Source organism: Hypomesus transpacificus, unplaced genomic scaffold (genome assembly GCF_021917145.1).
Source record: "Hypomesus transpacificus isolate Combined female unplaced genomic scaffold, fHypTra1 scaffold_160, whole genome shotgun sequence".
NCBI lineage: Eukaryota > Metazoa > Chordata > Actinopteri > Osmeriformes > Osmeridae > Hypomesus > Hypomesus transpacificus.
The window spans coordinates 446369-465866 of NW_025813725.1; the positions used below are offsets into that span (position 1 = coordinate 446369).

Below are 19498 nucleotides of genomic sequence, written 5' to 3' on the forward strand. Positions count from 1 at the left end.
TCTGACAGCCGTCAGAATGTGTGACCCAAAAAATAAAAATAAAATAAAAGATCGAAATGACGTGTGACCCCACCGTAACTGCTTCCCAAAGGAGTTAAAACTTCAAACAATGGTTTGTGGTAGTTCTATCATCCCTTCACACTAATCTGGAACCATATTTTCTGATTTGGAGCCCTAACAGAGCCAGTTCCACAGAGGTCACCATTTCTGACAGCCGTCAGAATGTGTGAGTAGGGGGTACCTGCAGAGCCGGAGGCCCCGGAGACCCCAGAGGGCCGGAGACCTGCAGTTTCAGGACTGCAGTTTCAGGGTTGCAGTTCTAGGACCCTCGTTTTATCTGACAGCGCCACGTAGCGAATTGGATAAACATGGACCGGAACAAGATCTGGAAGCTCGGTTTGGGAAAAACTATGTCCGAACAGGAGCTGTTCGGACCAATGAAATTGTCAGGGCGGGCTGTATACGATGATGGACAGATGATCAACAGTAACGTAATCAACCACGTCACTAAACAGCGCTTGAGTTGAATTTGTTTTCAATAAACAACATATTACGTTGATCTGATAGGTTGGATCCAATTGAGCGAAGAGGCATTTGTTTTACGGATTTGGTTGAAACACGCCCCATACTCACAGCCCAACGAGAGTTATCAGACTTATTTTCTGACTAGAATTAAGAGTATGACAACGTTAGGCTATGTATTTTCAGAACATTAGTGTAATGTTGGCCACTTAGATGTCGCTGCAGAGTAAATGACCTATTTTCACCTTACGACATTTCATCATTTCCGGGTGTTGCCTCAAAATATCTCGTGACCGCTTTATTTTCGTACAGAAATGAGGACGTCTGGCTCTAGGTGGGATGGGGACTAAACTCCACAGTAGAGAGTCGAGAAAACGTCAAAGAATTGACTAAAATGCTGAACTTGGACCACCTAGGAAACATTTCGTCTCAAGCCTTGCTGTAGCTACAGGAAACATGTGGAGAGTGCAATGGTTTGTTGGAAGAAGTGAGTGAATTATGCGTGTGTTGGCTAATGCGGCTAGCTACTTTCAAGCTAGCTAATGTGGAAACCGTTGTAAGCTTGCTAGCACCAGAGAGTCAGGCTTTGTTTTTAGTTTTTTCTTGTATACTCAGTTATAATTTCCGATATACCACAATATCCAACACAATACTTTCACTTTCTAGCCCATTGCCAAACGGTCTGTTCTGGTTTAAGATGTATGGAAGATTGACAAAACAGAAGTTGCGACACAACTTGAAGGAAAACTCTTAGCCTACTAGGTTCACCATACGTAATGGTTACAGTAACTTGATCCATCAGGAGAGACTAGACAATGTGCACCCCAGAGATAATGCGTACAATTACATCTGCAAAATCACATCTTTGTCATGTGTGTACTCTGCCAACGCTTTCGGTTGCAACTGTCTCTTTCACCTCCCAACCCCACAGTTCTAAGCCGCAATGCCCCCCTGCGCCTCTCTCAGAACCACCATGTGGAGGACGAGGTCATCAACACCTCCACTCTCCTGTCCACCTCTCGGCACAACTCTGACCCCAGGTACCTCCACATTTGTATCCTCTGTGTGTGTGCTGCCATAGTGTTTAGTGATACACAAAAAAACAGATGAGGAAACTCTTGTCGCTCAACTCCCTCCTTCCAAGCCCCAGAACCTACTTTTTACAGGAGGTTGCATCATCCCCCAGTCCACTGCATAACATGCAAACCATGCTGTTTGGGGAATAGAGGACAAACCCTCTCCCTAATTCAGACCCCTGCTCTCAGGGCTCAGTATTAACAGCTGACTTAGTCACAGGCTGTAAACTGCTGGGCTTGAAAGTGTTTTGAATCGTATTTCTTTTCTATCTCGTTTTATAATCTCTATCTGTATCTGTCAGTTCTCAGAAAGGAGAGGATGGAGAGAAACAGAAGAAGAGGAAGACCTCTCAGTTCTGCAGCGCCGGGCTCCCCCGTTACACAGCGCTGGACGCCGTGGGCTTTGTAAGACCCCGCTCCTCTATGCTCCTCCCCTTCCAACTCCAATAGACCAATTATTTGTTTGTAAACATTCGGGATGCACGCTCAATGTGGTTGCAGAAAACCGGGATTTAAAAAGGCAGATTTAAAAAGGCCAAAAAGGTCAAGGAGAACAGTCTTTAAGAGAGAAAGCGATTCCCCATTGATCTGTCACATCAGAATTTTGATTTGGATCACGAAAGTGAAATTGAAAAAATTTTGAAATTAAAATTTGAGTGAGAATGTCGCCTGGTAGACCGCATAGTCGGGCGGCAGCCATGTCTTCACTTCATGTCACAAACTTCATAGTTTTACAGTTTTACAGTCAATTGTACATCTAAAAAGTCGAGCAGGGCAGCTTTCAAGTGATATGGGAATTCTGCTTTTAGCCAGCTGGTCCAATTATTTTTGTGATTTGTTGAAAACTGGCAATCTGAGTGAGACTGCGTCCGCGTTTTGACATTAGCATCAGTCAGACTTGGGTCGCTCACTGGCAGTGTGCATTATGTTGTATTTCACTCCATTCTACACCAGAAACGTCTTAGAGGACTGCCTATTGTAGATACGAGCATGCTAGCCAGCATCTCGGATTTCTTTAACCAAACCTGTTTCATTCATCATTTGCCTGAGAAAGCGACCTCCGTTAGCCAGGCTAGTTTTGCCCAAGCCAGCCTAGTTTTGCCCATTCACTCCATTCTACCCCCAAAACGTCAGGGAGGACTGCCTGTTGTAGATACGAGCCTGCTGAAGATAGCCAGCATCTCAGATTTTTTTTAACCAAGCCTGTTTCATTCGTCATTTGCCTGAGAAAGCGCCCTCCGTTACCCAGGCTAGTTTTACCTGATCACTTGGTCAGGCTATTTAAAGGTATCGGGGTCAAGTGACTTTTGTGCGTAGACAAGTGAAACGTAAAAGTACCTCAAAGTGCCTCAAAAAGTTTATATCAAGCTCTGCAATCCAGTGGCCAGAGATACAGTGCCCTCCAAAAGTATTGGAACAGTGAGGCGAATTCCTTTATTTTTGCTGTAGACTGAAAACATTTGGGCTTGACATCAAATAATGAACGTGAGACCAGAGATCAACGTTTCAGCTTTTATTTCCAGGTATTTACATCAGGATCTGATGCACAACTAAGAAAATATCACATTTTGTTTGAATCCACCCATTTGTCATGTGAGCAAAAGTATTGGAACAGATATACTTAAAACATATTTAAGTGAATAAGACTTAATATTTAGTTGCAAATCCTTTGCTTTCAATAACTGCAGCAAGTCTGTGACCCATTGACGTCACCAAACTTTTGCATTCTTCCTTTTTGATGCTTTCCCAGGCTTTCACTGCAGCCTCTTTCAGTTGTTGTTTGTTTTGTGGGGTTCCTCCCTTCAGTCTCCTCTTAAGCAGGTAAAATGCATGCTCTATAGGGTTTAAGTCTGGAGATTGACTTGGCCAGTCTAATACCTTCCATTTCTTGCCCCTGATGAACTCCTTTGTTGTTTTGGCAGTGTGTTTTGGGTCGTTATCTTGCTGCATGATGAAGGCTCTGCCAATCAGTTTGGTTGCATCTTTCCTTAAATTGGCAGACAAAATGTTTCTGTAGACTTCCGAGTTCATTTTGCTGCTGCCATCATGTGTTACATCCTCAATGAAGATTAATGAGCCCGTCCTAGAAGAAGCCATGCAAGCCCAAGCCATGACATTACCTCCACCGTGTTTCACAGATGAGCTTGTGTGTTTGGGATCATGAGCAGTTCCTTTCTTTCTCCAAACTTTAGCCTTTCCATCACTTTGGTAAAAGTTAATCTTTGTCTCATCAGTCTATAAAACTTTGTCCCAGAATTTTTGAGGTTCATCTCTGTACTTTTTGGCAAATTCCAGCCTGGCCTTCCTATTCTTCTTGCTAATGAGTGGTTTGCATCTTCTGGTGTAGCCCTTGTACTTTTGTTCATGAAGTCTTCTGCGAACAGTAGATAGTGATACCTTCACTCCTGCCATCTGGAGGTTGTTGCTGATCTCACTAACAGTTGTTTTAGGGTCTTTCTTTACAGCTCTCACAATGTTTCTGTCATCAACTGCTGATGTTTTCCTTGGTCTACCTGTTCGACGTCTGTTACTTAGTACACCAGTAGTTTTCTTCTTCTTCAGGACATTCCAAATGGTTGTACTGGCTATGGCCAATGTTTCTGCAATGGCTCTGATTGATTTTCCATCTTCTCTAAGACTCACAATTGCTTGTTTTTCACCCAAAGACAGCGCTCCGGTTTTCATGTTGTTTTCACCTCTGAATACAGTCTGCATAGACAAAACCTATCTTACCCAATCTGAACCTGAGTGTAGACATTCAGTGGTATTTATTGATTGAATAATGTATGTAATAGGACACACCTGGGCAACAAAACACACCTGTCAGTCATATGTTCCAATACTTTTGCTCACGTGACAAATGGGTGGGTTCGAACAAAAAGGTGATATTTTCTAATTTGTGCATCAGATCCTGATGTAAATACCTGGAAATAAAAGCTGAAACGTTGATCTCTGGTTTCACATTCATCGTTTGATGTCAAGCCCAAATGTTTTCAGTCTACAGCAAAAATAAAGGAATTGGCCTCACTGTTCCAATACTTTTGGAGGGCACTGTATATGATGACCTGATCGACACTCCAAGTGTAATATACCGGGGAAAAGTTTGTTTTTTGCAACCGACATGCGCAGTTGAGCCTGCTTGACAGTTGTGTGACGTAGGGTGAAAATTGGTCTATACCTCGGATTTAGCTCACGGGTATCAAAACAGTCCAGAACATCTTTACTACTTCCAAACAGTCTATAATCATTTTACACATACGTATTTTGCACATATATATTTGATGATTATGATGTCGTCCAGGGAGCCGCTGCGGTGCTGGTGCTGCAGATCTGCAGGAGGATCCACTCCCAGTTCTCCTCGCGTGCCGAGCCCGGACATGGCCATGCCCCCGGACCTGGCCCTGCCCCTGCACTTAGTCAGCCAGTAACAGCTACCCTCCAGAAGTGTGGCTACCGCGTTCTACTAGAGATCCGTGAGTCTACCTTTACCTTCCAATCTCCAGTCACGAGCCACCTGGCATCTCTGGTGTACACTAACAAAACAACACTTTCGACTTAATCCAGAGGTCCGATCTCCCCTACTGTGTGTCCAGTGTCTAGACGCGATGTCCTGCCCAGACCGAGGAGTGTACGCTGCCTGTGGGGGGCACCAGACACACAGATCCAGACCCAAGCCCAGACTCAGACGCAGGGTAGCAGCAATGAGGCCAGCAGCAGCAGCTTGGACCACAACCTGGACCTGGATCATCTGACATCTCATAGTTCCTCAACTCACCAGCAGCTGAGTCAGGAGTCTTCAGCATCAGGTATGTCTTCAGTGAAGGTACATTTGGTTTTGAGATTGCTTCAGGGTTCATCTCCATCACTCATCATTCCTTTATAATCATATGACAGACTATGTTGTTTTAAACTAACTTGGTATTTATTCATGTGTCTTCAGAAGAGTCTTCTTTGTCCGAGTCATCCCTTTCTGAACACCAACCAGGAGACAGGAAACAGCCTGAGCAGGAGGACGACCAGGTTAGTTTTCAGCATAATGACTACTCATTTATTTGCATTGTTCTTTTTATAGTATGGTATTTCCTTTGCTTTGATATTTTCAGATCTGAACTTCAGTTGTATATAATCCAAAACCTTAAACATGGAAACTTGGATCATCAAACCTTTAGTAATGTGAAAGTGTTTCCTGTCATATGTTTGTGTTGTTCAGGACTTCCTGTCGTCAGAGGAGAAGGTTGCGGTGGCAGCGCTGGACTTCAGACAGGTGGCTGACTCCAGCGTCCCTGTTGTCCTTAACATCATCGGTAATCACAGCGAGACCATAAACCACTAATTTTGTCAGTGGGGAAGAAGGGAGCCTTGACTTAGTTTGTCATTGGTGTGCCAAAGATGACTTCCTGGTTGAGTGAGGTCACTTCTGGTGTGGAACTTCCTTTTCCTGTGGCTGCTGCAGGTCTGGAGAGCGCTAAGAGTAGCGACTATGAGGCAGCCTTCACTTGTTTCCTGGCTGCAGCTCGCCACGGCTACAGTAAAGCCCAGTTCAACACGGGGGTCTGCTATGAGAGAGGGCGTGGAGTAGGGAAGGACAAGGGGCAGGTAACAACACACACACAAATACAGCCAAACACTCACACACCAGCTGACAAATACACACTCATAGGTATACATTCATGGACACAAACTACCCCCAGTTCTCACATACAAATGCTTAAGCATGCATTGCCTAACCTACTTTGTGTATTAATGCTGATTCCTGTTGTGTTCATCTTCTCCCCTGTATCTCTCCCTACACCCTCTCTCTCCCTACACCCTCTCTTTCCCTCCCTTCCTCCGCCTCTCCAGGCGCTCAACTTTTACAGCCAGGCAGCAGCAGGGGGACACAGCCAGGCTCAATACCGCTACGCCAGACTCCTCCTGAGCTGCAGGGGGCAGCAGAGTGCAGAGGACCTGGACAAAGCCATCCATCTGCTGGAACAGGCTGCCGTCGCAGGACTCACACAGGTGAGAGTTCAGAGGTCAGTTGGAGGTGTTGAAATGAAAGCCACATTAATTCTGCCCCCACTAACTGACTCTGTCCTCTGGTTCCTTAGTCTGTCGTTGCTCTCTCTGCTCATGTTCCCGAGTCATCTCTTCTTTCCCCTATGTCTTTTTCTTCCTCTTCTCTCTTTCGCCGCTTCTTTCCTTCCTATTGTTTTATGTCTCTTTTATTTGTATTTGTTCTCTCTCTCTTTCCATCCTCCCTTCTTTCCTTAGGCTCAGGTGTACTTAGGTTCTCTCTTCTCCCAGGAGCCAGTCAGAGATGGCTGCATGTCTGTCCACTACCTGAGGATGGCAGCGGAGAGAGGGGTAAGTGCTTTCTTGGTCCAGTTGGAAGACTACAATTATCCACTCAGTGTTGATCATTTTAATGTTTACTATCTCTAGAGAAGTATTAGACTATACATTTAACTTAAGAGCAGTTTATTATATTGACTGTCTTGCACCTCTTTTGAGAATGTTATGGACTTGAGTGTCCAGAAAATATTACACATCCTGATAATATCCTGATGATAATCAGAGATAAACTGTATGATTGCCCATTGTCACCGAGTCTGTGTATCTGTGCAGGACAGTGACGCTCTGCTGTTCCTGGGCCAGTGTTATGAGACAGGCTTCGGGGTGCAGAAGTGTCCAAGGACAGCTATGAAGTTCTACAGGCAGGCTGCCTGGGCCGGGAACAGGCCGGCTCAGAGACTGCTGGTGCCCCCTGGTGGAGCAGAGGGTGACGACACATATTTACAGACATGATGGCCAACATAACTCATGCAAATCATGCACCGCATGGAAACCCTGATTCTCCCTCTCTTCTCTGCTCTCTCTCCCCCTCTCTCTGTCTCTCTTTTTCCTTCCTTTCTCTCCAGCAGAAGAAGTCCTGCGCTCCATCCAGTCTGCCCCGTCTTTCCCTGTGGCCGGCGTCCTCCTCCAGCCCCTCTCCACCCTCGCCAGTCCCCCCTGCCCCTCTGCCTCACCCACCCTGCCTCTCACCCTTCCTCACTCCTGGAGCACAGGGAGCATGGCCCCTCTGCCTCGCCTCTCTTCTCTCCCCCTCCACCTGCACCCCCTCCCCCCTGGCATGGAGGGCAGCCCCTGCAGGTGGACCATCGGGGTGTGATAAACAAGTTAGCACTTAGCCAGCCCAAAGTGATTTAAGTGTTCACACTTAATGTAACAAAGAGGCTCGGATATCCACAGTGTGCGTTATTTTAGTATATCCGTTTAAAGATATATGTGTGGTTTTTGTAAGAGCGTAATTTGACCTCCTGTGAGAACCAGTTAGGTTTCAAGTTCAGACTATCAAGAGAAAACATGCTAAATGTTTGTCAGAGATTTGAGCTTTAAACTTGTCTGCTCTTGGCTGTTGTGTCTGAGTCAGTTGAGGCTGGATAAAGGAGGACAAGGAATAAATAATGGTAAACGTGTGTGAATACTATGCTAGTTACAAGATAAGCTTAAGTTTATTTATTTTGGTTTACTGACAAACCGAAATAAACACTATGTAAGTGTGGGTGATGTTTGTTTTGTTTGTGTGTCCAGAAGGCTTATGTCAAATGACTAGCTCTCTTCAGCTATAGTGTTTTTGTACTTCTTGTTTTTGTATTACTTGCTGCCTAATCATAGCCAGCAGTCATCCCCTTTTATATGGTCAGCTTCCCTAATAGGAAGACTTGTTTCTTAAAGCTAGAAAGACGATTTGGGGACATAATGTGCCTTTGATATACCTTTCTAAAGGTCTCCTTTACCATCCCTTTGTGTCAGCTGAACAATATGCATACCTGTCTGCAACTTTGCAAAAGCATCGTGTTAGTTGATAAAATGTCACTTGTAAAATCAAAGTATAAAGGCCAAAGGAAATGAACAAATTTGAATATGTGAATGTTGTGGAAACACTACTGTTGTGAAACGCACAAGTTGCTCACTATCATTAAAGCCATTTTAATACTTATTTTGCTGATGTATGCATTATTCAATACATGGCAGCGTTCCTTTTCTTTTAAATGTGTACGTTTTGGAAACTTATGACACATTTAAATAGGTAATTAGGTCGATACAAGTTGCATTGAATATACATTATAATGGTTTGCTCTTTCGGCAGAGGTGGAATGAATACGATTCGATCACTTGTGAGAGCACTAAAAACGTATGTGACATGACGTAATCGAGTATTAAAAGTGGAATAAATAGGACCCAACATATTTATTATACTGTAGCCTACCTCTCATAGGCCTAATGTTAAGGGTAACTCTGCGTCTGCTGCAAACGCGCTTGTGTTTTCACAGTGTCCTGTTCGCTGATTGGGTTGTTGGAGCGCCGGAACAGCGCGACGCTTCGGGAGGCAGTGGCGCAGAGAGAAAGCGGTACCAGCACGGGAGGAGACCGGAGAGGGTGATGTGATCTTATACGGGTAGATACGGGAGGACTGGCGCTTAAAAGCGGTTGTCACTCCGTTGTCCTCTAAAACAGTGTCGTCGTTGGAACGGTGAACCTTCAGAGACCCTGGTTTCAAACGTGGTGAGTACATTCATATTAGGTGTGTTTGCCTCCTAGTGCGGTGATGTGTGACGTTACCAGGCATAGACATAGAGGAGATTTATTGCGTCTGTTTGATATCGACAGTTCCTTAGCTTGTTTCCTGTATTGACAACTCCTGTCACCTACATCTGCAATATGTATATTGCGTTTAGATTAATTTGATATCGTTAATAGTTTACTGGAGAGGGAAAGGTTCCTTAACGTGACAGTGTGGAAAAGAAAGATGCAAACATACTCCACCCCTGTCAACACGATAGACATAACCGACTGTCGACCACACTTTGTTAAGTTGACTTGTTCTAGTTTGTCACTGTCGTTTAAACATCCAGATGTATCAGGGGTATTACGCAGTAATACAAGGTTGCTCTATAAACAGTATCTCAAGTTCATAGAAAATGTTGATTGATGTAGGCTATTATTGTTGTTTCTTTTAGGCCAGGCCTGTTGCAGTGATGAGTGATACCGTACAGTTTAGGGCGCAGCTGTACTTTAAGTAATCAATTAATCATTTATAGACAACTTTTACTTCTCATCTCATCCCATAACATCAGCTCTAAATAAACTAAAATATTTGTACTTTCCATCATGATCCGAGACCGAGATTGTGTTCTTGTTCAGCTCGTTCACCTTATTGAGTATTTGCCTTGGGGCTACCTGTTGGCAGGTGAAAATATCTGAGTGCCGTTAAAAAAGATCCTGAGTTAAAACAAACACAAACCAACCTGTTATAGTACCTGCTGTGAGAATATTGATTAAACTCCTTTTGCCAACATCATAGAGATAAATGATTAGCCTCTCGGCCCTCTTGCCCTTGCAGTTGCACTCTGAGTACACTATGTACCAGTCACAACAATGGGTTACTTTTACATTATAATTATATAGATGTCAGAGGTTCAACACTGTAACATCCGGTGCTGTAGCATGGCAGGGTCTCGTGAATGACCTCCAGTGAAGGCGACAACAACAGATTTATTGAAGACAGCGGTTTAATTGCGTCCGTGTACCCAATGCCCTGGTGAAAACTGCTGTGTCATTGTCCACTCTTCTCCTTTATTACAAATACACCCTCTTTTTCTCTCCATCTCTCTCCCCTTTTCTCTTCATCTCTCTATCTCTTTCTCTCCTCTCTCCCTATCTCTCTCTCTCTCTGTTGGTAGTGCCTGGATGTATATAACTAAGACTTAGTTGCTCGGTCAGGGGGAAAAACTTGCTATCTCAGTTTGGATCGAGCATCTCCCTCTAACTCTGAGAGTCAGCAAGTCCATAAAGATTTCTGACATCTGATAGCAGGTCATGTTTTGGGGGATTACTTCGAAGTGTTGCTAAGCAGGACCTGTCACCAGGTCTTGATGTGAACCCAGTTAACCTTCTCGATCTTAGAGTCAACCTTGCTTATGTTATGTACAAGTTGTTGAGGGGGTGGAGGGTGAGGGAGGGTGAGGGGCAAACACATGAGGGTCCCTCATGAACCAACCCAGGGATTCTGCTTATCTCACAGGTCCTCTCTTTCCCAAGGCCTTGTCTCCTTTTCAGATCTGCTGTGCTTGTGTTCTCCATCTTTCCATGACCCAGACTGGCAGCAATGTGCTTGTCTATGTATCTGTTACACTGTGTATAAACATGGATGGGCAGGCGATATTTGTGTACATGGGTGTGGTGAGTTAGTGTGTTTGTATTTGTATCACAAGGTATAATAAAACATCATTGACAAGAACTACAACTCCCAACAGTCCAGAATCAAGAACAGCTCTTGGTGGCATCAGAACTGACATCAATCCCTTTAGCCTTCATCTTATTTCTCTCACTCCCTATCTCTCTTTTTGTCTCTCTCTTGATCTCTCTTTTTCTCTCTGTTTTCTCCAATAGATATGTACATTAGTAATAATGACATAGATTAAAGCCCCCTATCCTCAGCACTGGCTGGCCCCAGCAGTACTGGACAGAGATGTCAAACCTTTGGTCTGGAGTCTGCCATGAAATAGTAACATCAAAAGAGGCATCGGTCAAGTCTTGACTCAATGCTTTAAAACGGTGTGATATTTTCCTCAGAATGCGTGTGTAAGCCAGCACACATGGTTCTTCAGAGAACCTCTTAATGTGCCAATAGAACCTTCTGCCATTGGTTGATCGGATGTCAGAAAGGGCGACAGTCAGAACTTTTGAAGGCATGTGAGTGCCATGGCATCAGGTCATAGACCAGTGAATGATACCAGGTCTAGTGTGCGTTTACAGCTCTTTGTACAGCATACACACCAAACAGGCTATACACTGTGTATGTGTATGTGTGTGTTATATGACTTGCCTTGGTGACCAAGGAAAATTATCTGATGATCCCAACTCATCACACACAGGAAGATGACTCATACTGAGCCTGGTTAGGAAGTACTGGATGAATAGATGATGTCATCAGTATCAGATATTAGAAGACTGTGTGTGTGTGTGTGTGTGTGAGTACCCCTGCCTGCTCTCTGAACAAGCCCTCCCCTCCTCCTCAGGTCTTTTTGTACCTCTAGTCAGCCATGATGTCCATCCAAACCCCTCCCCTCTCACGAAGCGGCTCCTCCCCTTCCTCTGTCGGACTGAACAATCGCAGTGCCCCCTCGGCGGCCCCACCCACCTCCCTAAGCCTGCGCTCCTCCTATAACCAGCTGCTGGGGCGTGATGTCATCAAAGAGTCGGTCGGCATGGAGACGGGAAGCTCTGCTACGTTGCCGAAGAGTCGGCATAGATACGCCATGACCAGCGTACGTAGTGCCATGGGACTGAGCGACCCACTTGCCAGCCAGCAGGCCCGGAACCAAGCCCCCACCCGGGGTAGGGGCCTCCCCACCAAGTCCTCCTCCTCATCAGCCCTCTACTCCTCCTGTTCATCCTCCTCCACCTTCTCCTCCAACAACAACCCCAAACTGGCCAAGAACGGAGCCAACCTGCAGCGTCGGGCCGAGAGCCAGCAACAGGAACTCAACAAGGCCCACACGGAGGTCAAGGGTCAAGAAGACGACTTTAACCTTACCTCTGATTGGCCAGAGTTCGGAAAAGACAACTCCCAAGCCCCGGCCCCCTTTCGCAGAAGGACCAAGAGCTTCCTGGAGTACCATGAGAAGGACCTGGGGAGGCTAGATATGTCTGGCTGGGGGATCAAAGAGAAGGGGAGGGGGGAGAAGAATCAGCAGGCCAGCCCGGACAAGGAGAGGGACACCCAGGAGGAGGAGAAACAGAGGAGCAAGCAGGACGTGAAAGAGGAGGAGGAGAAGGAGGAGGAGGAGAAGGTGGAAGAGGGTGATGGGGAGGCAACCCCCACCCCGTCACTGCCTCTGCTGCCGCTGATTGAGAGCCCCCCCTCTTCCCCCCAAAACTACTGTCGCCCCGTGGAGTACAACATCCAGGCTCCATGCCCTCCCCAGGCCCGGGAGGAGGTCACAACCCAGGTCCAGGGTCACCCTCCTGGGCTGGAAACTCCCCCCAAGCCCCCCCGGAACTCCCAGGCCCCCAGGGTGGTCAAGGTGGAGATGCACCCCAACAATGAGAACCTGTACCTCAAACGCCCCCTAGCCACCCCCTCTCACCAGGCCAGGGGTGAAGATGGCATCCCTCTCCTGCCCCAGGCCCCTCTTGGCCCCTCAGACCCAGATGGAAAGAGAGAGGGTCCTGACGTGCCGGAGCCCCCCTCAGAGGATGAGGACTCCAGCTGGACCACCCTGTCCCAGGAAACCCCCTCCCCTCAGACCCCCAAAGAGACTGGTGAGTGTGTTTGTATGTGTGTGTGTGTTTCTTGTATGGGTCTGTGTGTGTTTGTTGCTCTGCCTGCTTTGAGCTCTGTTTCTCTCTGACACCCCACCCCCACTTGCTCTCTCAATGTCCCTATGAATGTGTCTCTCCCATTTCTCTCTGTTTCTGTTTATTTGCACCTCTCTCTCTCTCTCTCTCTCTCTCTCTCTCTCTCTCTCTCTCTCTCTCACAGTGAGAGCTCTTGTCTAGCACACTTTGTCTTGTCTGGAAATCTCCCAAAAGCCTCTCCTTCAGCAGACGGGAGTCACTGCAGCAAAACGTTTTCTGCCCCCTGTGGACCACTGTAGTCAGCAGGCTGGACAGGAGAGGGGGAGTCAAGAGATAGCAGAGGGGGGCACGGGGGACTAAGAAAAGGATTGTAAGATCCTGTAAGATACAGGCAGGTTTAGTTCAGAGGGAGAAGATGAGAAAGGAGGACGAGGAGGAGAGAACGAGATGGCAGGGAAGTGGAAGGGAGAGATGGCAAAAGAAAAGCGAACAAGATAGATAGCAGAGAAGATAGAGAGAACAAGGAGAAATAGATAGGGAAACATAGCAAAGGAGGAAAAGGAAGAGGGAGAAGGAGTGACGTAGATAGCAGGGGAGAAGAGGTAGAGAGGACCCTGTCCTTTGGGTGCTACAACAGATGAGCCTAGGGTTGCTATGACAACAGAACCTAAGTAGGGAAAGAATGACCATTGCGGAAATTGACCACTGAGTGTGTGTGTGTGTGAATGTGTGTATGCTTTTGTCCTGTGTGTGTGTGTATGCAGGGCCGGTCCTTCCTACAGGCGACATAGGCAGAAGATGGGGGCGTCCATTAAGTAACTCTCCCGCACAAGCAGCAGAGGGCGCCAACTGTGCTTTGTGATATCTCCGTGTTGCGTTTGGGGGGGCGGCAGGACGATTTGCGCTCCCAGGGGGTGGGGGGGGGGGATGCTGTTGATACATTTCGCCCAGGGCCCAGATGTGCTAGGACCGGACCTGTGTGTATGTGTGTGCCTGTCTGTATTTTAGATGTGTATGTCTAATAAAATGTAAGTATGAATACACTGTGTGTGTTTGTGCTTGTTACTGTGTGTGTGTGTGTGTGTGAATGTGTTAACGTGTGCATCCTGTGCAGCAGATGTGTGGTCTGATGGGGACCTCCCCCCAGGCTGGCGTGAGGTCACTGATGTGTCGGAGGTCTACTTTTGGCACATCCCCACCGGAACCACTCAGTATGACCGACCTGTTGCCCAGGGCAACGAACACACACACCCCAACTCTGACTCCCATTTGGACACACTGAGACCCCCGAATGAGGTGAGACTACTCCTGACACAAGCCACATCATGCTGTGTGTGGCTGATACTAACATATACACAACACATCTGATCTGAGCATGATATGTACAGGACTAGTGGTTCTCTTAACACTGCCTGTGACACTTGTTAGAAAGAAGCTAAGGGAGAGAGTTTGAGATGTATCAACACCTTTCTCTGGTGTAAACAATTTGATCTCTCTCTGTCTTCCATCCTCGCTCTTCTTCCCTCTTCCCCATCCCCTCAACAAATCACTTCAACACTTATTGAGGATGAATAAATAAGCACTAGTTCCAAAACCAGATAAGAACGAAGTATATAAATAATAAGTATATGCATTATAAGGGCACATTTACAATAATTGCTAAATATCTCTCTCGCTCTCTCTCTTCCCCCAAACCTCCACAGCGTCCCAGCAGCTTGGTATCAGACAGCTCTGTGGAGCCCGTCCCCTCTCCCTCCCCCTCCTCCCCCTCCTCACCCTCTGATGTCATTGTGGCTGACCGCGGCTTCGACAACACCACCTATACAGCCAGTGTAAGCCACGCCCCCCTCTATCCGCCACCTCAACAGGGAGGCATCCATGACAGTAAATTGATGATTGACAGCAACTGACAGCCTATGAAATAAGTCACAGAAGATCAGACCTGAACTGTTTGTGTGTGTTCAGGAGCTGAAGGACTACCCCGTCTACCCTGACCCCAGCCTGAAGGCCTTTGAGGGAGCGACTCTCCGTTATGCTTCCCTGAGACTGAAGTAAGACACGCGCACACTGGGCATTACCCTCTCCAGAACCTGAACAGGTGTCATGGAAACATAACATGTATTCTCCAACATGTTGCAGTTTAAAAGAAAGGGGAGAAACGGTGGACACCCAACATGTTGAAAAAACCTTTGTTACCTAAGTTAGCGACAAAGCAATGAGCAGTAGCTAGAGTGTTCATTTATTACATAAGGAAATGTTCAGTTTAAACTGGCATATGTATATCATGTAATGTGCTACATTTACAGTAGTCCTCTCATGTCTCTCTCTCCAGCCCAGCAGCAGAGTTTGTACCAGTGGACCTGAACAGTAACAGTACTGACCCAGAGGTGCAGGTGAGACCTGTCATACATGTATTTGTCTCCCAATTATAGTTAAAGTCTATACATTTTCATAAAGGTCTGCAAAAATATTTTTGCATCTGTAATGAGGAATCAAAAGGTGAAAGAAATGTCATTATCGGGTCTGAAAGAATCTGTAATGCCATGCTAGAGCATGATTTATTGTTCCTGCACAGTAGCCTATTGGCATGTGGCACAACATACATGTAGTACCACGCCCTTCTTGTTTGTGGAGGTCTGTGACAGTACGCTGCAGTGTGAACTGTAGGGTGTCTGTGTTCTCACCAGCTCATTGTGGTAAGCTATGTACAGTCGGCTCAATGCAACCAAACACAGCACATCTACCCAAGAGATTATCACAGAGCAAGGAGGCATGGAAACGTATTTAAACCAGGCCTGGGACTTCAGGGAGCTGCAGTGTTTGGCATGACGTAATGTCCCTGCCCACCTCTCTCACTGTGATACTGCCCTCCTGTGGCGGCTTGGAGATTTACTGCTTCTTGTTAGTTCAGATTAAGGTTTTGCTGCCTTCTGTTGGAATAAAAGTGTACATCCATGCTCTGTCCTCATGGTGGTAAGTAGGAGGGGCGGGAGAGAGAGAGAGGTATTCTGGGATGACGTAATCACCTGTAAAAGTTGGATGAGGAGTGCTCGGGAGGTCTATAAAAACAGAAAGGGAGGAGAGGAGCCGAGGAAAGAAAAGGAACATGGGGAGAATGCAGAAGAAAGAAACATGGAATAGGCCATGTTCGGATGCCTGTATGAACAAACACTGACTATCACTTTGGGAGTATCTCCTGTGAACATCACACAGTGCCCCAGGGACACCTTAGTACACAGACACTCGTACATGCCTGTTTGTCTCACTGTGTTGTTTGCTCAAGATGGCTTGTGAGGGAGCGTGAGAACACAGCTCTAAAGGGAGTCATGTGATCCCTTATGCTGTGGAGGAGGGAAAAAGAGATGGAGGGATGTTGTCCTGGGGAAAGATGGAAAAACAAAATGGAAAGTGAGGGTGTGAAAGAGCGGGGGATAGAGGTATGAGGGAGGTGAGGGAGGGAGGGGAGGGAGGGAGGGGAGTGAGGGAGAATACTTGAGGAAGAGGGGATGGCTGCAGGCCATAGATGTTACCAAGGAAGCTTCATTTGTGGTTCTGAGCCTTGGGAGGTTCATATGCCTGCAGCACTGCACACACACACACACACACACACACACACACACACACACTTATAAGTAATACATACTCAACACGTATTCTCACTCTGTGCTTTGATGACTTTATGCGGGCCTGTCCCCCTACAGACGTTTTACCAAAAAAGACTTCAAGACAAAATCCCTTTGAAAATGTGTGTGTGATACATTCCAGCGTTTGTGTGTGTGTGTGTCCTAGTCGTTCCCGGTGCGTTCGCTGGGCTGGGTGGAGATGGCGGAGACGGACCTGTGTGAGGGGCGGAGCAGCCTGGCGGTGCACCACTGCATCAGACAGCTGTCCTACTGCAGGAGGGACATCCGAGACTCTGCTGGGGTCTGGGGAGAGGTGAGAGCACCGGGAGAGGACGGGAGGCGTGGGTGGCTAGGTGGGTGGGTGGGTAATAGGATGCGTGATTGGGTGGACAGGCAGACAGACAGACAGACTCATGACACTGTGTCAGATGAGTGGATGGGTCATATGAATGCATGAATAGATGAATGACCGATAGCTGGTCCCAGTTGCGTTTGTCAGTGAAACGGACATGTCCATTGATGGGTCTGGTTTGTGTGCAAACAGGGAAAGGGCATGCTGCTGGTTCTGGATGACCGCACGTTGACCCTGGTTGACCCAGATGACCATAGCCTCCTACACTCCCAGCCAATCAGCAGCATCCGCGTATGGGGTGTCGGCCGTGACCACGACAGGTAAGGGGAGGGGCCAGAGTGTCATTACTACCTTTAGATTATACACATATAAAAACGGTTCGAGATGGAAGATGTGTAAACATCACTGTTTTACAGGAAGGCCCAGGAACTCTTCCTAAACATACAGAACTTTGTTGGCTACCATGTTTGGAGGCAGTATATTAGAGTGTGCAGGCTCAAACACTTGTCCACTCGGAGAGGTTTTGCCAAGAGGGAGTGGCCCTTCACCTTGTCACACAGTATGAACCTGTCAACACTGATCTGATAGATTAATTAAGCAAAAAGGTGTTTCTGTGTGGGGGCTGGGAAAAGATTTGTCACCAAGCTATTTTAACCAAGACAGTTTTTTGCTGTTTCAGACTCTAAGGGCATACTAGACAGTAATATGATTTTGTGTGTGTGTGTGTGTGTGAGAGAGAGAGAGACCTCATAGTGGGTGTTGAGTCATGGTGGTATTAGATCGATTCTGCTCTGTGTTAGAGAGGATTGACACCATGTGAGAAAATCGAACAAAAGATGTCTGGCTTTTCTGATCTCTTTCTTCATCCCTCCTCTTTCGCCCTCTGCGTTTTTCTGTTTTTTTATATGGAATACTACGGAACCTTCTCTCTCTTTTGTGCGCTCAAGCACACTCAGACACACTCACATTCTCTCTGGTTCAGTATCACCCTTTCTCTGTCTCACACATTTTCCCTCCCTCCCTCCCTCCCTCCCTCCCTCCCTCCCTCCCTCCCTCCCTCCCTCCCTCCCTCCCTCCCTCCCTCCCTCCCTCCCTCCCTCCATGTCTCTGTCTGTCTCTCTCTCTCCCTGTCTCTGTCTGTCTCTCTCTCTCTCAGGGTTATAAAACTTTCAGGAACTGCTGTCTCTATGGTAATGGCAAAAGCATGTAGCTGAGGTGATACAAGAAGGGGTTGACCCAGGCTAACTCATTCCATGTCACGATTTCCTCCCTCTCTCCTTCTCATGTCTTGGAGCTTTCTCTACCTTCGTCCCCCCCTCCATCTCTGATATCTCTCCCTGTTTCTCTTCCTCTTAGTACATAGCAAACATTACTATGCCTGCCTAATTTACATACAACAGTGATATCTACTTATGCAGAGTGGTTCCTACACTGATTTCCGTATCCATTCACAGCGATTCTCCTTCCACTAAGAGCATCTTTGATGGTGTTATCAAAATGCTAAGTGTACCATGTTTTAAACATAATGTTCAAAACAGCTCTGTGATGATAACTCTATATTGCTGTCGCCTTTTGCCTGTGTGCCCATCTCAAGCTACCCTGAGTGTGTTTTCTTCAAAAACAGTTGAGTTTGAGGTCGTTTTTTCCCCCCTTGCCTTGTGCTGTCAAAATGCACAACATTCAGCTTTTCAGTCTACCTTTGAGAAACATCAGTAAGTGTGTTACTTTGCTCAACATTCAGCTTTTCAGTCTACCTTTGAGAAACATCAGTGAGTGTGTTTACTTTTACTGAAGTGAAATGTAGTTTGGTTTTGGGATTATCTTGAGTTCACAGTCACAATGCACTACTTGATTCGGTCACTGGAGTGCGCTGTAAGCACAGATGATTTACTAGACAGTCCACCACGGTCACAGAACGAGGGAAAGCTGGTTGGTGTTGGAATGTGAGCTTGGAAGACATAGGTCCATTATTTAGTGAGTCGGGGGGATCTAATGGTGAATGTGCTGGGATGCAACTGGAAGTGTGTGTTCTGAACAATCTAGAGCCCAGATGTGCGGTGATTGGACCAGTGAGATAACAGGTGCGGGAGAAAGTGCTGTTCTCAACATTTTTCTTGTCCTTTTAATGACATTAGAGTCTCAGAGACACAGAGAGAAAGTGAGAAATTAAGAAAGAAAGATGGGAAGAGAAATGGTGATGCGTCGAGAACAGATAAAGAGATGTTGTATATTTTCCTTTGTTGTGTACGAGGACTGTGCAAAGTCAAGCAAGGAGATAAGACTGGACCTCCCAGTAACTCCCCCCCCCCGATCTCTGCTGTGTGTGCATGTCCCTGTGTTTGGGACTGGAATATCCCCACTTCTGTACTGAATGTTCCCTGTCTCTCTCTCTCTCTCTCTCTCTCTCCCTCCTTCTCTCTCTCCACCCATTCTCTCAGTTTGATTCAATATGAATGAGCCCCCCCTGTCTCCTGGGGGGAGGAGGGGGGTGAAGTCATGAGGCTATATCTAGATCACTCAGCAAGTCTGAGTATGTGCATGTACACATGCACAACTGCATGTGTGTGTTTGTGTGTGAA

The 19498-nt window shown here is 46.6% G+C and overlaps 2 protein-coding genes across 5 annotated transcripts; both read left to right on the plus strand.

The window, feature by feature from the left end:
* Positions 1–633: 633 nt before the first annotated feature.
* dele1 (DAP3 binding cell death enhancer 1) lies at positions 634–8573 on the plus strand. Of its 3 annotated transcripts, none has more exons than XM_047051627.1 (12): positions 634–1009; positions 1454–1562; positions 1901–2003; positions 4900–5071; positions 5192–5404; positions 5539–5618; positions 5809–5902; positions 6052–6194; positions 6441–6599; positions 6885–6944; positions 7206–7359; positions 7499–8573. In XM_047051627.1, the coding sequence occupies exons 1-12, from the start codon at positions 979–981 to the stop codon at positions 7747–7749; spliced, it is 1569 nt and encodes a 522-aa protein (XP_046907583.1). In that variant the 5' UTR covers positions 634–978; the 3' UTR covers positions 7750–8573. The 3 variants fall into 3 exon arrangements, with proteins under 3 accessions (XP_046907583.1, XP_046907581.1, XP_046907582.1); XM_047051625.1 differs by having other exon boundaries at positions 635–1009; positions 6852–6944; XM_047051626.1 differs by having other exon boundaries at positions 639–1009; positions 6852–6944; positions 7502–8573.
* A 355-nt stretch (positions 8574–8928) lies between these two features.
* LOC124489022 (amyloid beta precursor protein binding family B member 2-like) lies at positions 8929–17878 on the plus strand. Of its 2 annotated transcripts, none has more exons than XM_047051628.1 (8): positions 8929–9146; positions 11663–12908; positions 14059–14240; positions 14648–14776; positions 14910–14995; positions 15277–15337; positions 16734–16880; positions 17112–17878. In XM_047051628.1, the coding sequence occupies exons 2-8, from the start codon at positions 11687–11689 to the stop codon at positions 17241–17243; spliced, it is 1959 nt and encodes a 652-aa protein (XP_046907584.1). In that variant the 5' UTR covers positions 8929–9146; positions 11663–11686; the 3' UTR covers positions 17244–17878. The 2 variants fall into 2 exon arrangements, with proteins under 2 accessions (XP_046907584.1, XP_046907585.1); XM_047051629.1 differs by having other exon boundaries at positions 8930–9146; positions 14062–14240.
* The last annotated feature ends 1620 nt before the right edge of the window (positions 17879–19498 follow it).

What these genes read in the sequence shown, in the direction of transcription:
- LOC124489022 (XM_047051628.1), top strand. Translation starts at nt 11,687, where the DNA reads ATGATGTCCATCCAAACCCCTCCCCTCTCACGAAGCGGCTCCTCCCCT. An exon ending in CACTGAGACCCCCGAATGAG is followed by an intron (nt 14,241 to 14,647) that starts GTGAGACTACTC and finishes AAACCTCCACAG; the next exon opens with CGTCCCAGCAGCTTGGTATC. An exon ending in TATGCTTCCCTGAGACTGAA is followed by an intron (nt 14,996 to 15,276) that starts GTAAGACACGCG and finishes CTCTCTCTCCAG; the next exon opens with CCCAGCAGCAGAGTTTGTAC.
- dele1 (XM_047051625.1), top strand. Translation starts at nt 979, where the DNA reads ATGTGGAGAGTGCAATGGTTTGTTGGAAGAA. An exon ending in CGGCACAACTCTGACCCCAG is followed by an intron (nt 1,563 to 1,900) that starts GTACCTCCACAT and finishes TGTATCTGTCAG; the next exon opens with TTCTCAGAAAGGAGAGGATG. An exon ending in TAGGGAAGGACAAGGGGCAG is followed by an intron (nt 6,195 to 6,440) that starts GTAACAACACAC and finishes CCGCCTCTCCAG; the next exon opens with GCGCTCAACTTTTACAGCCA.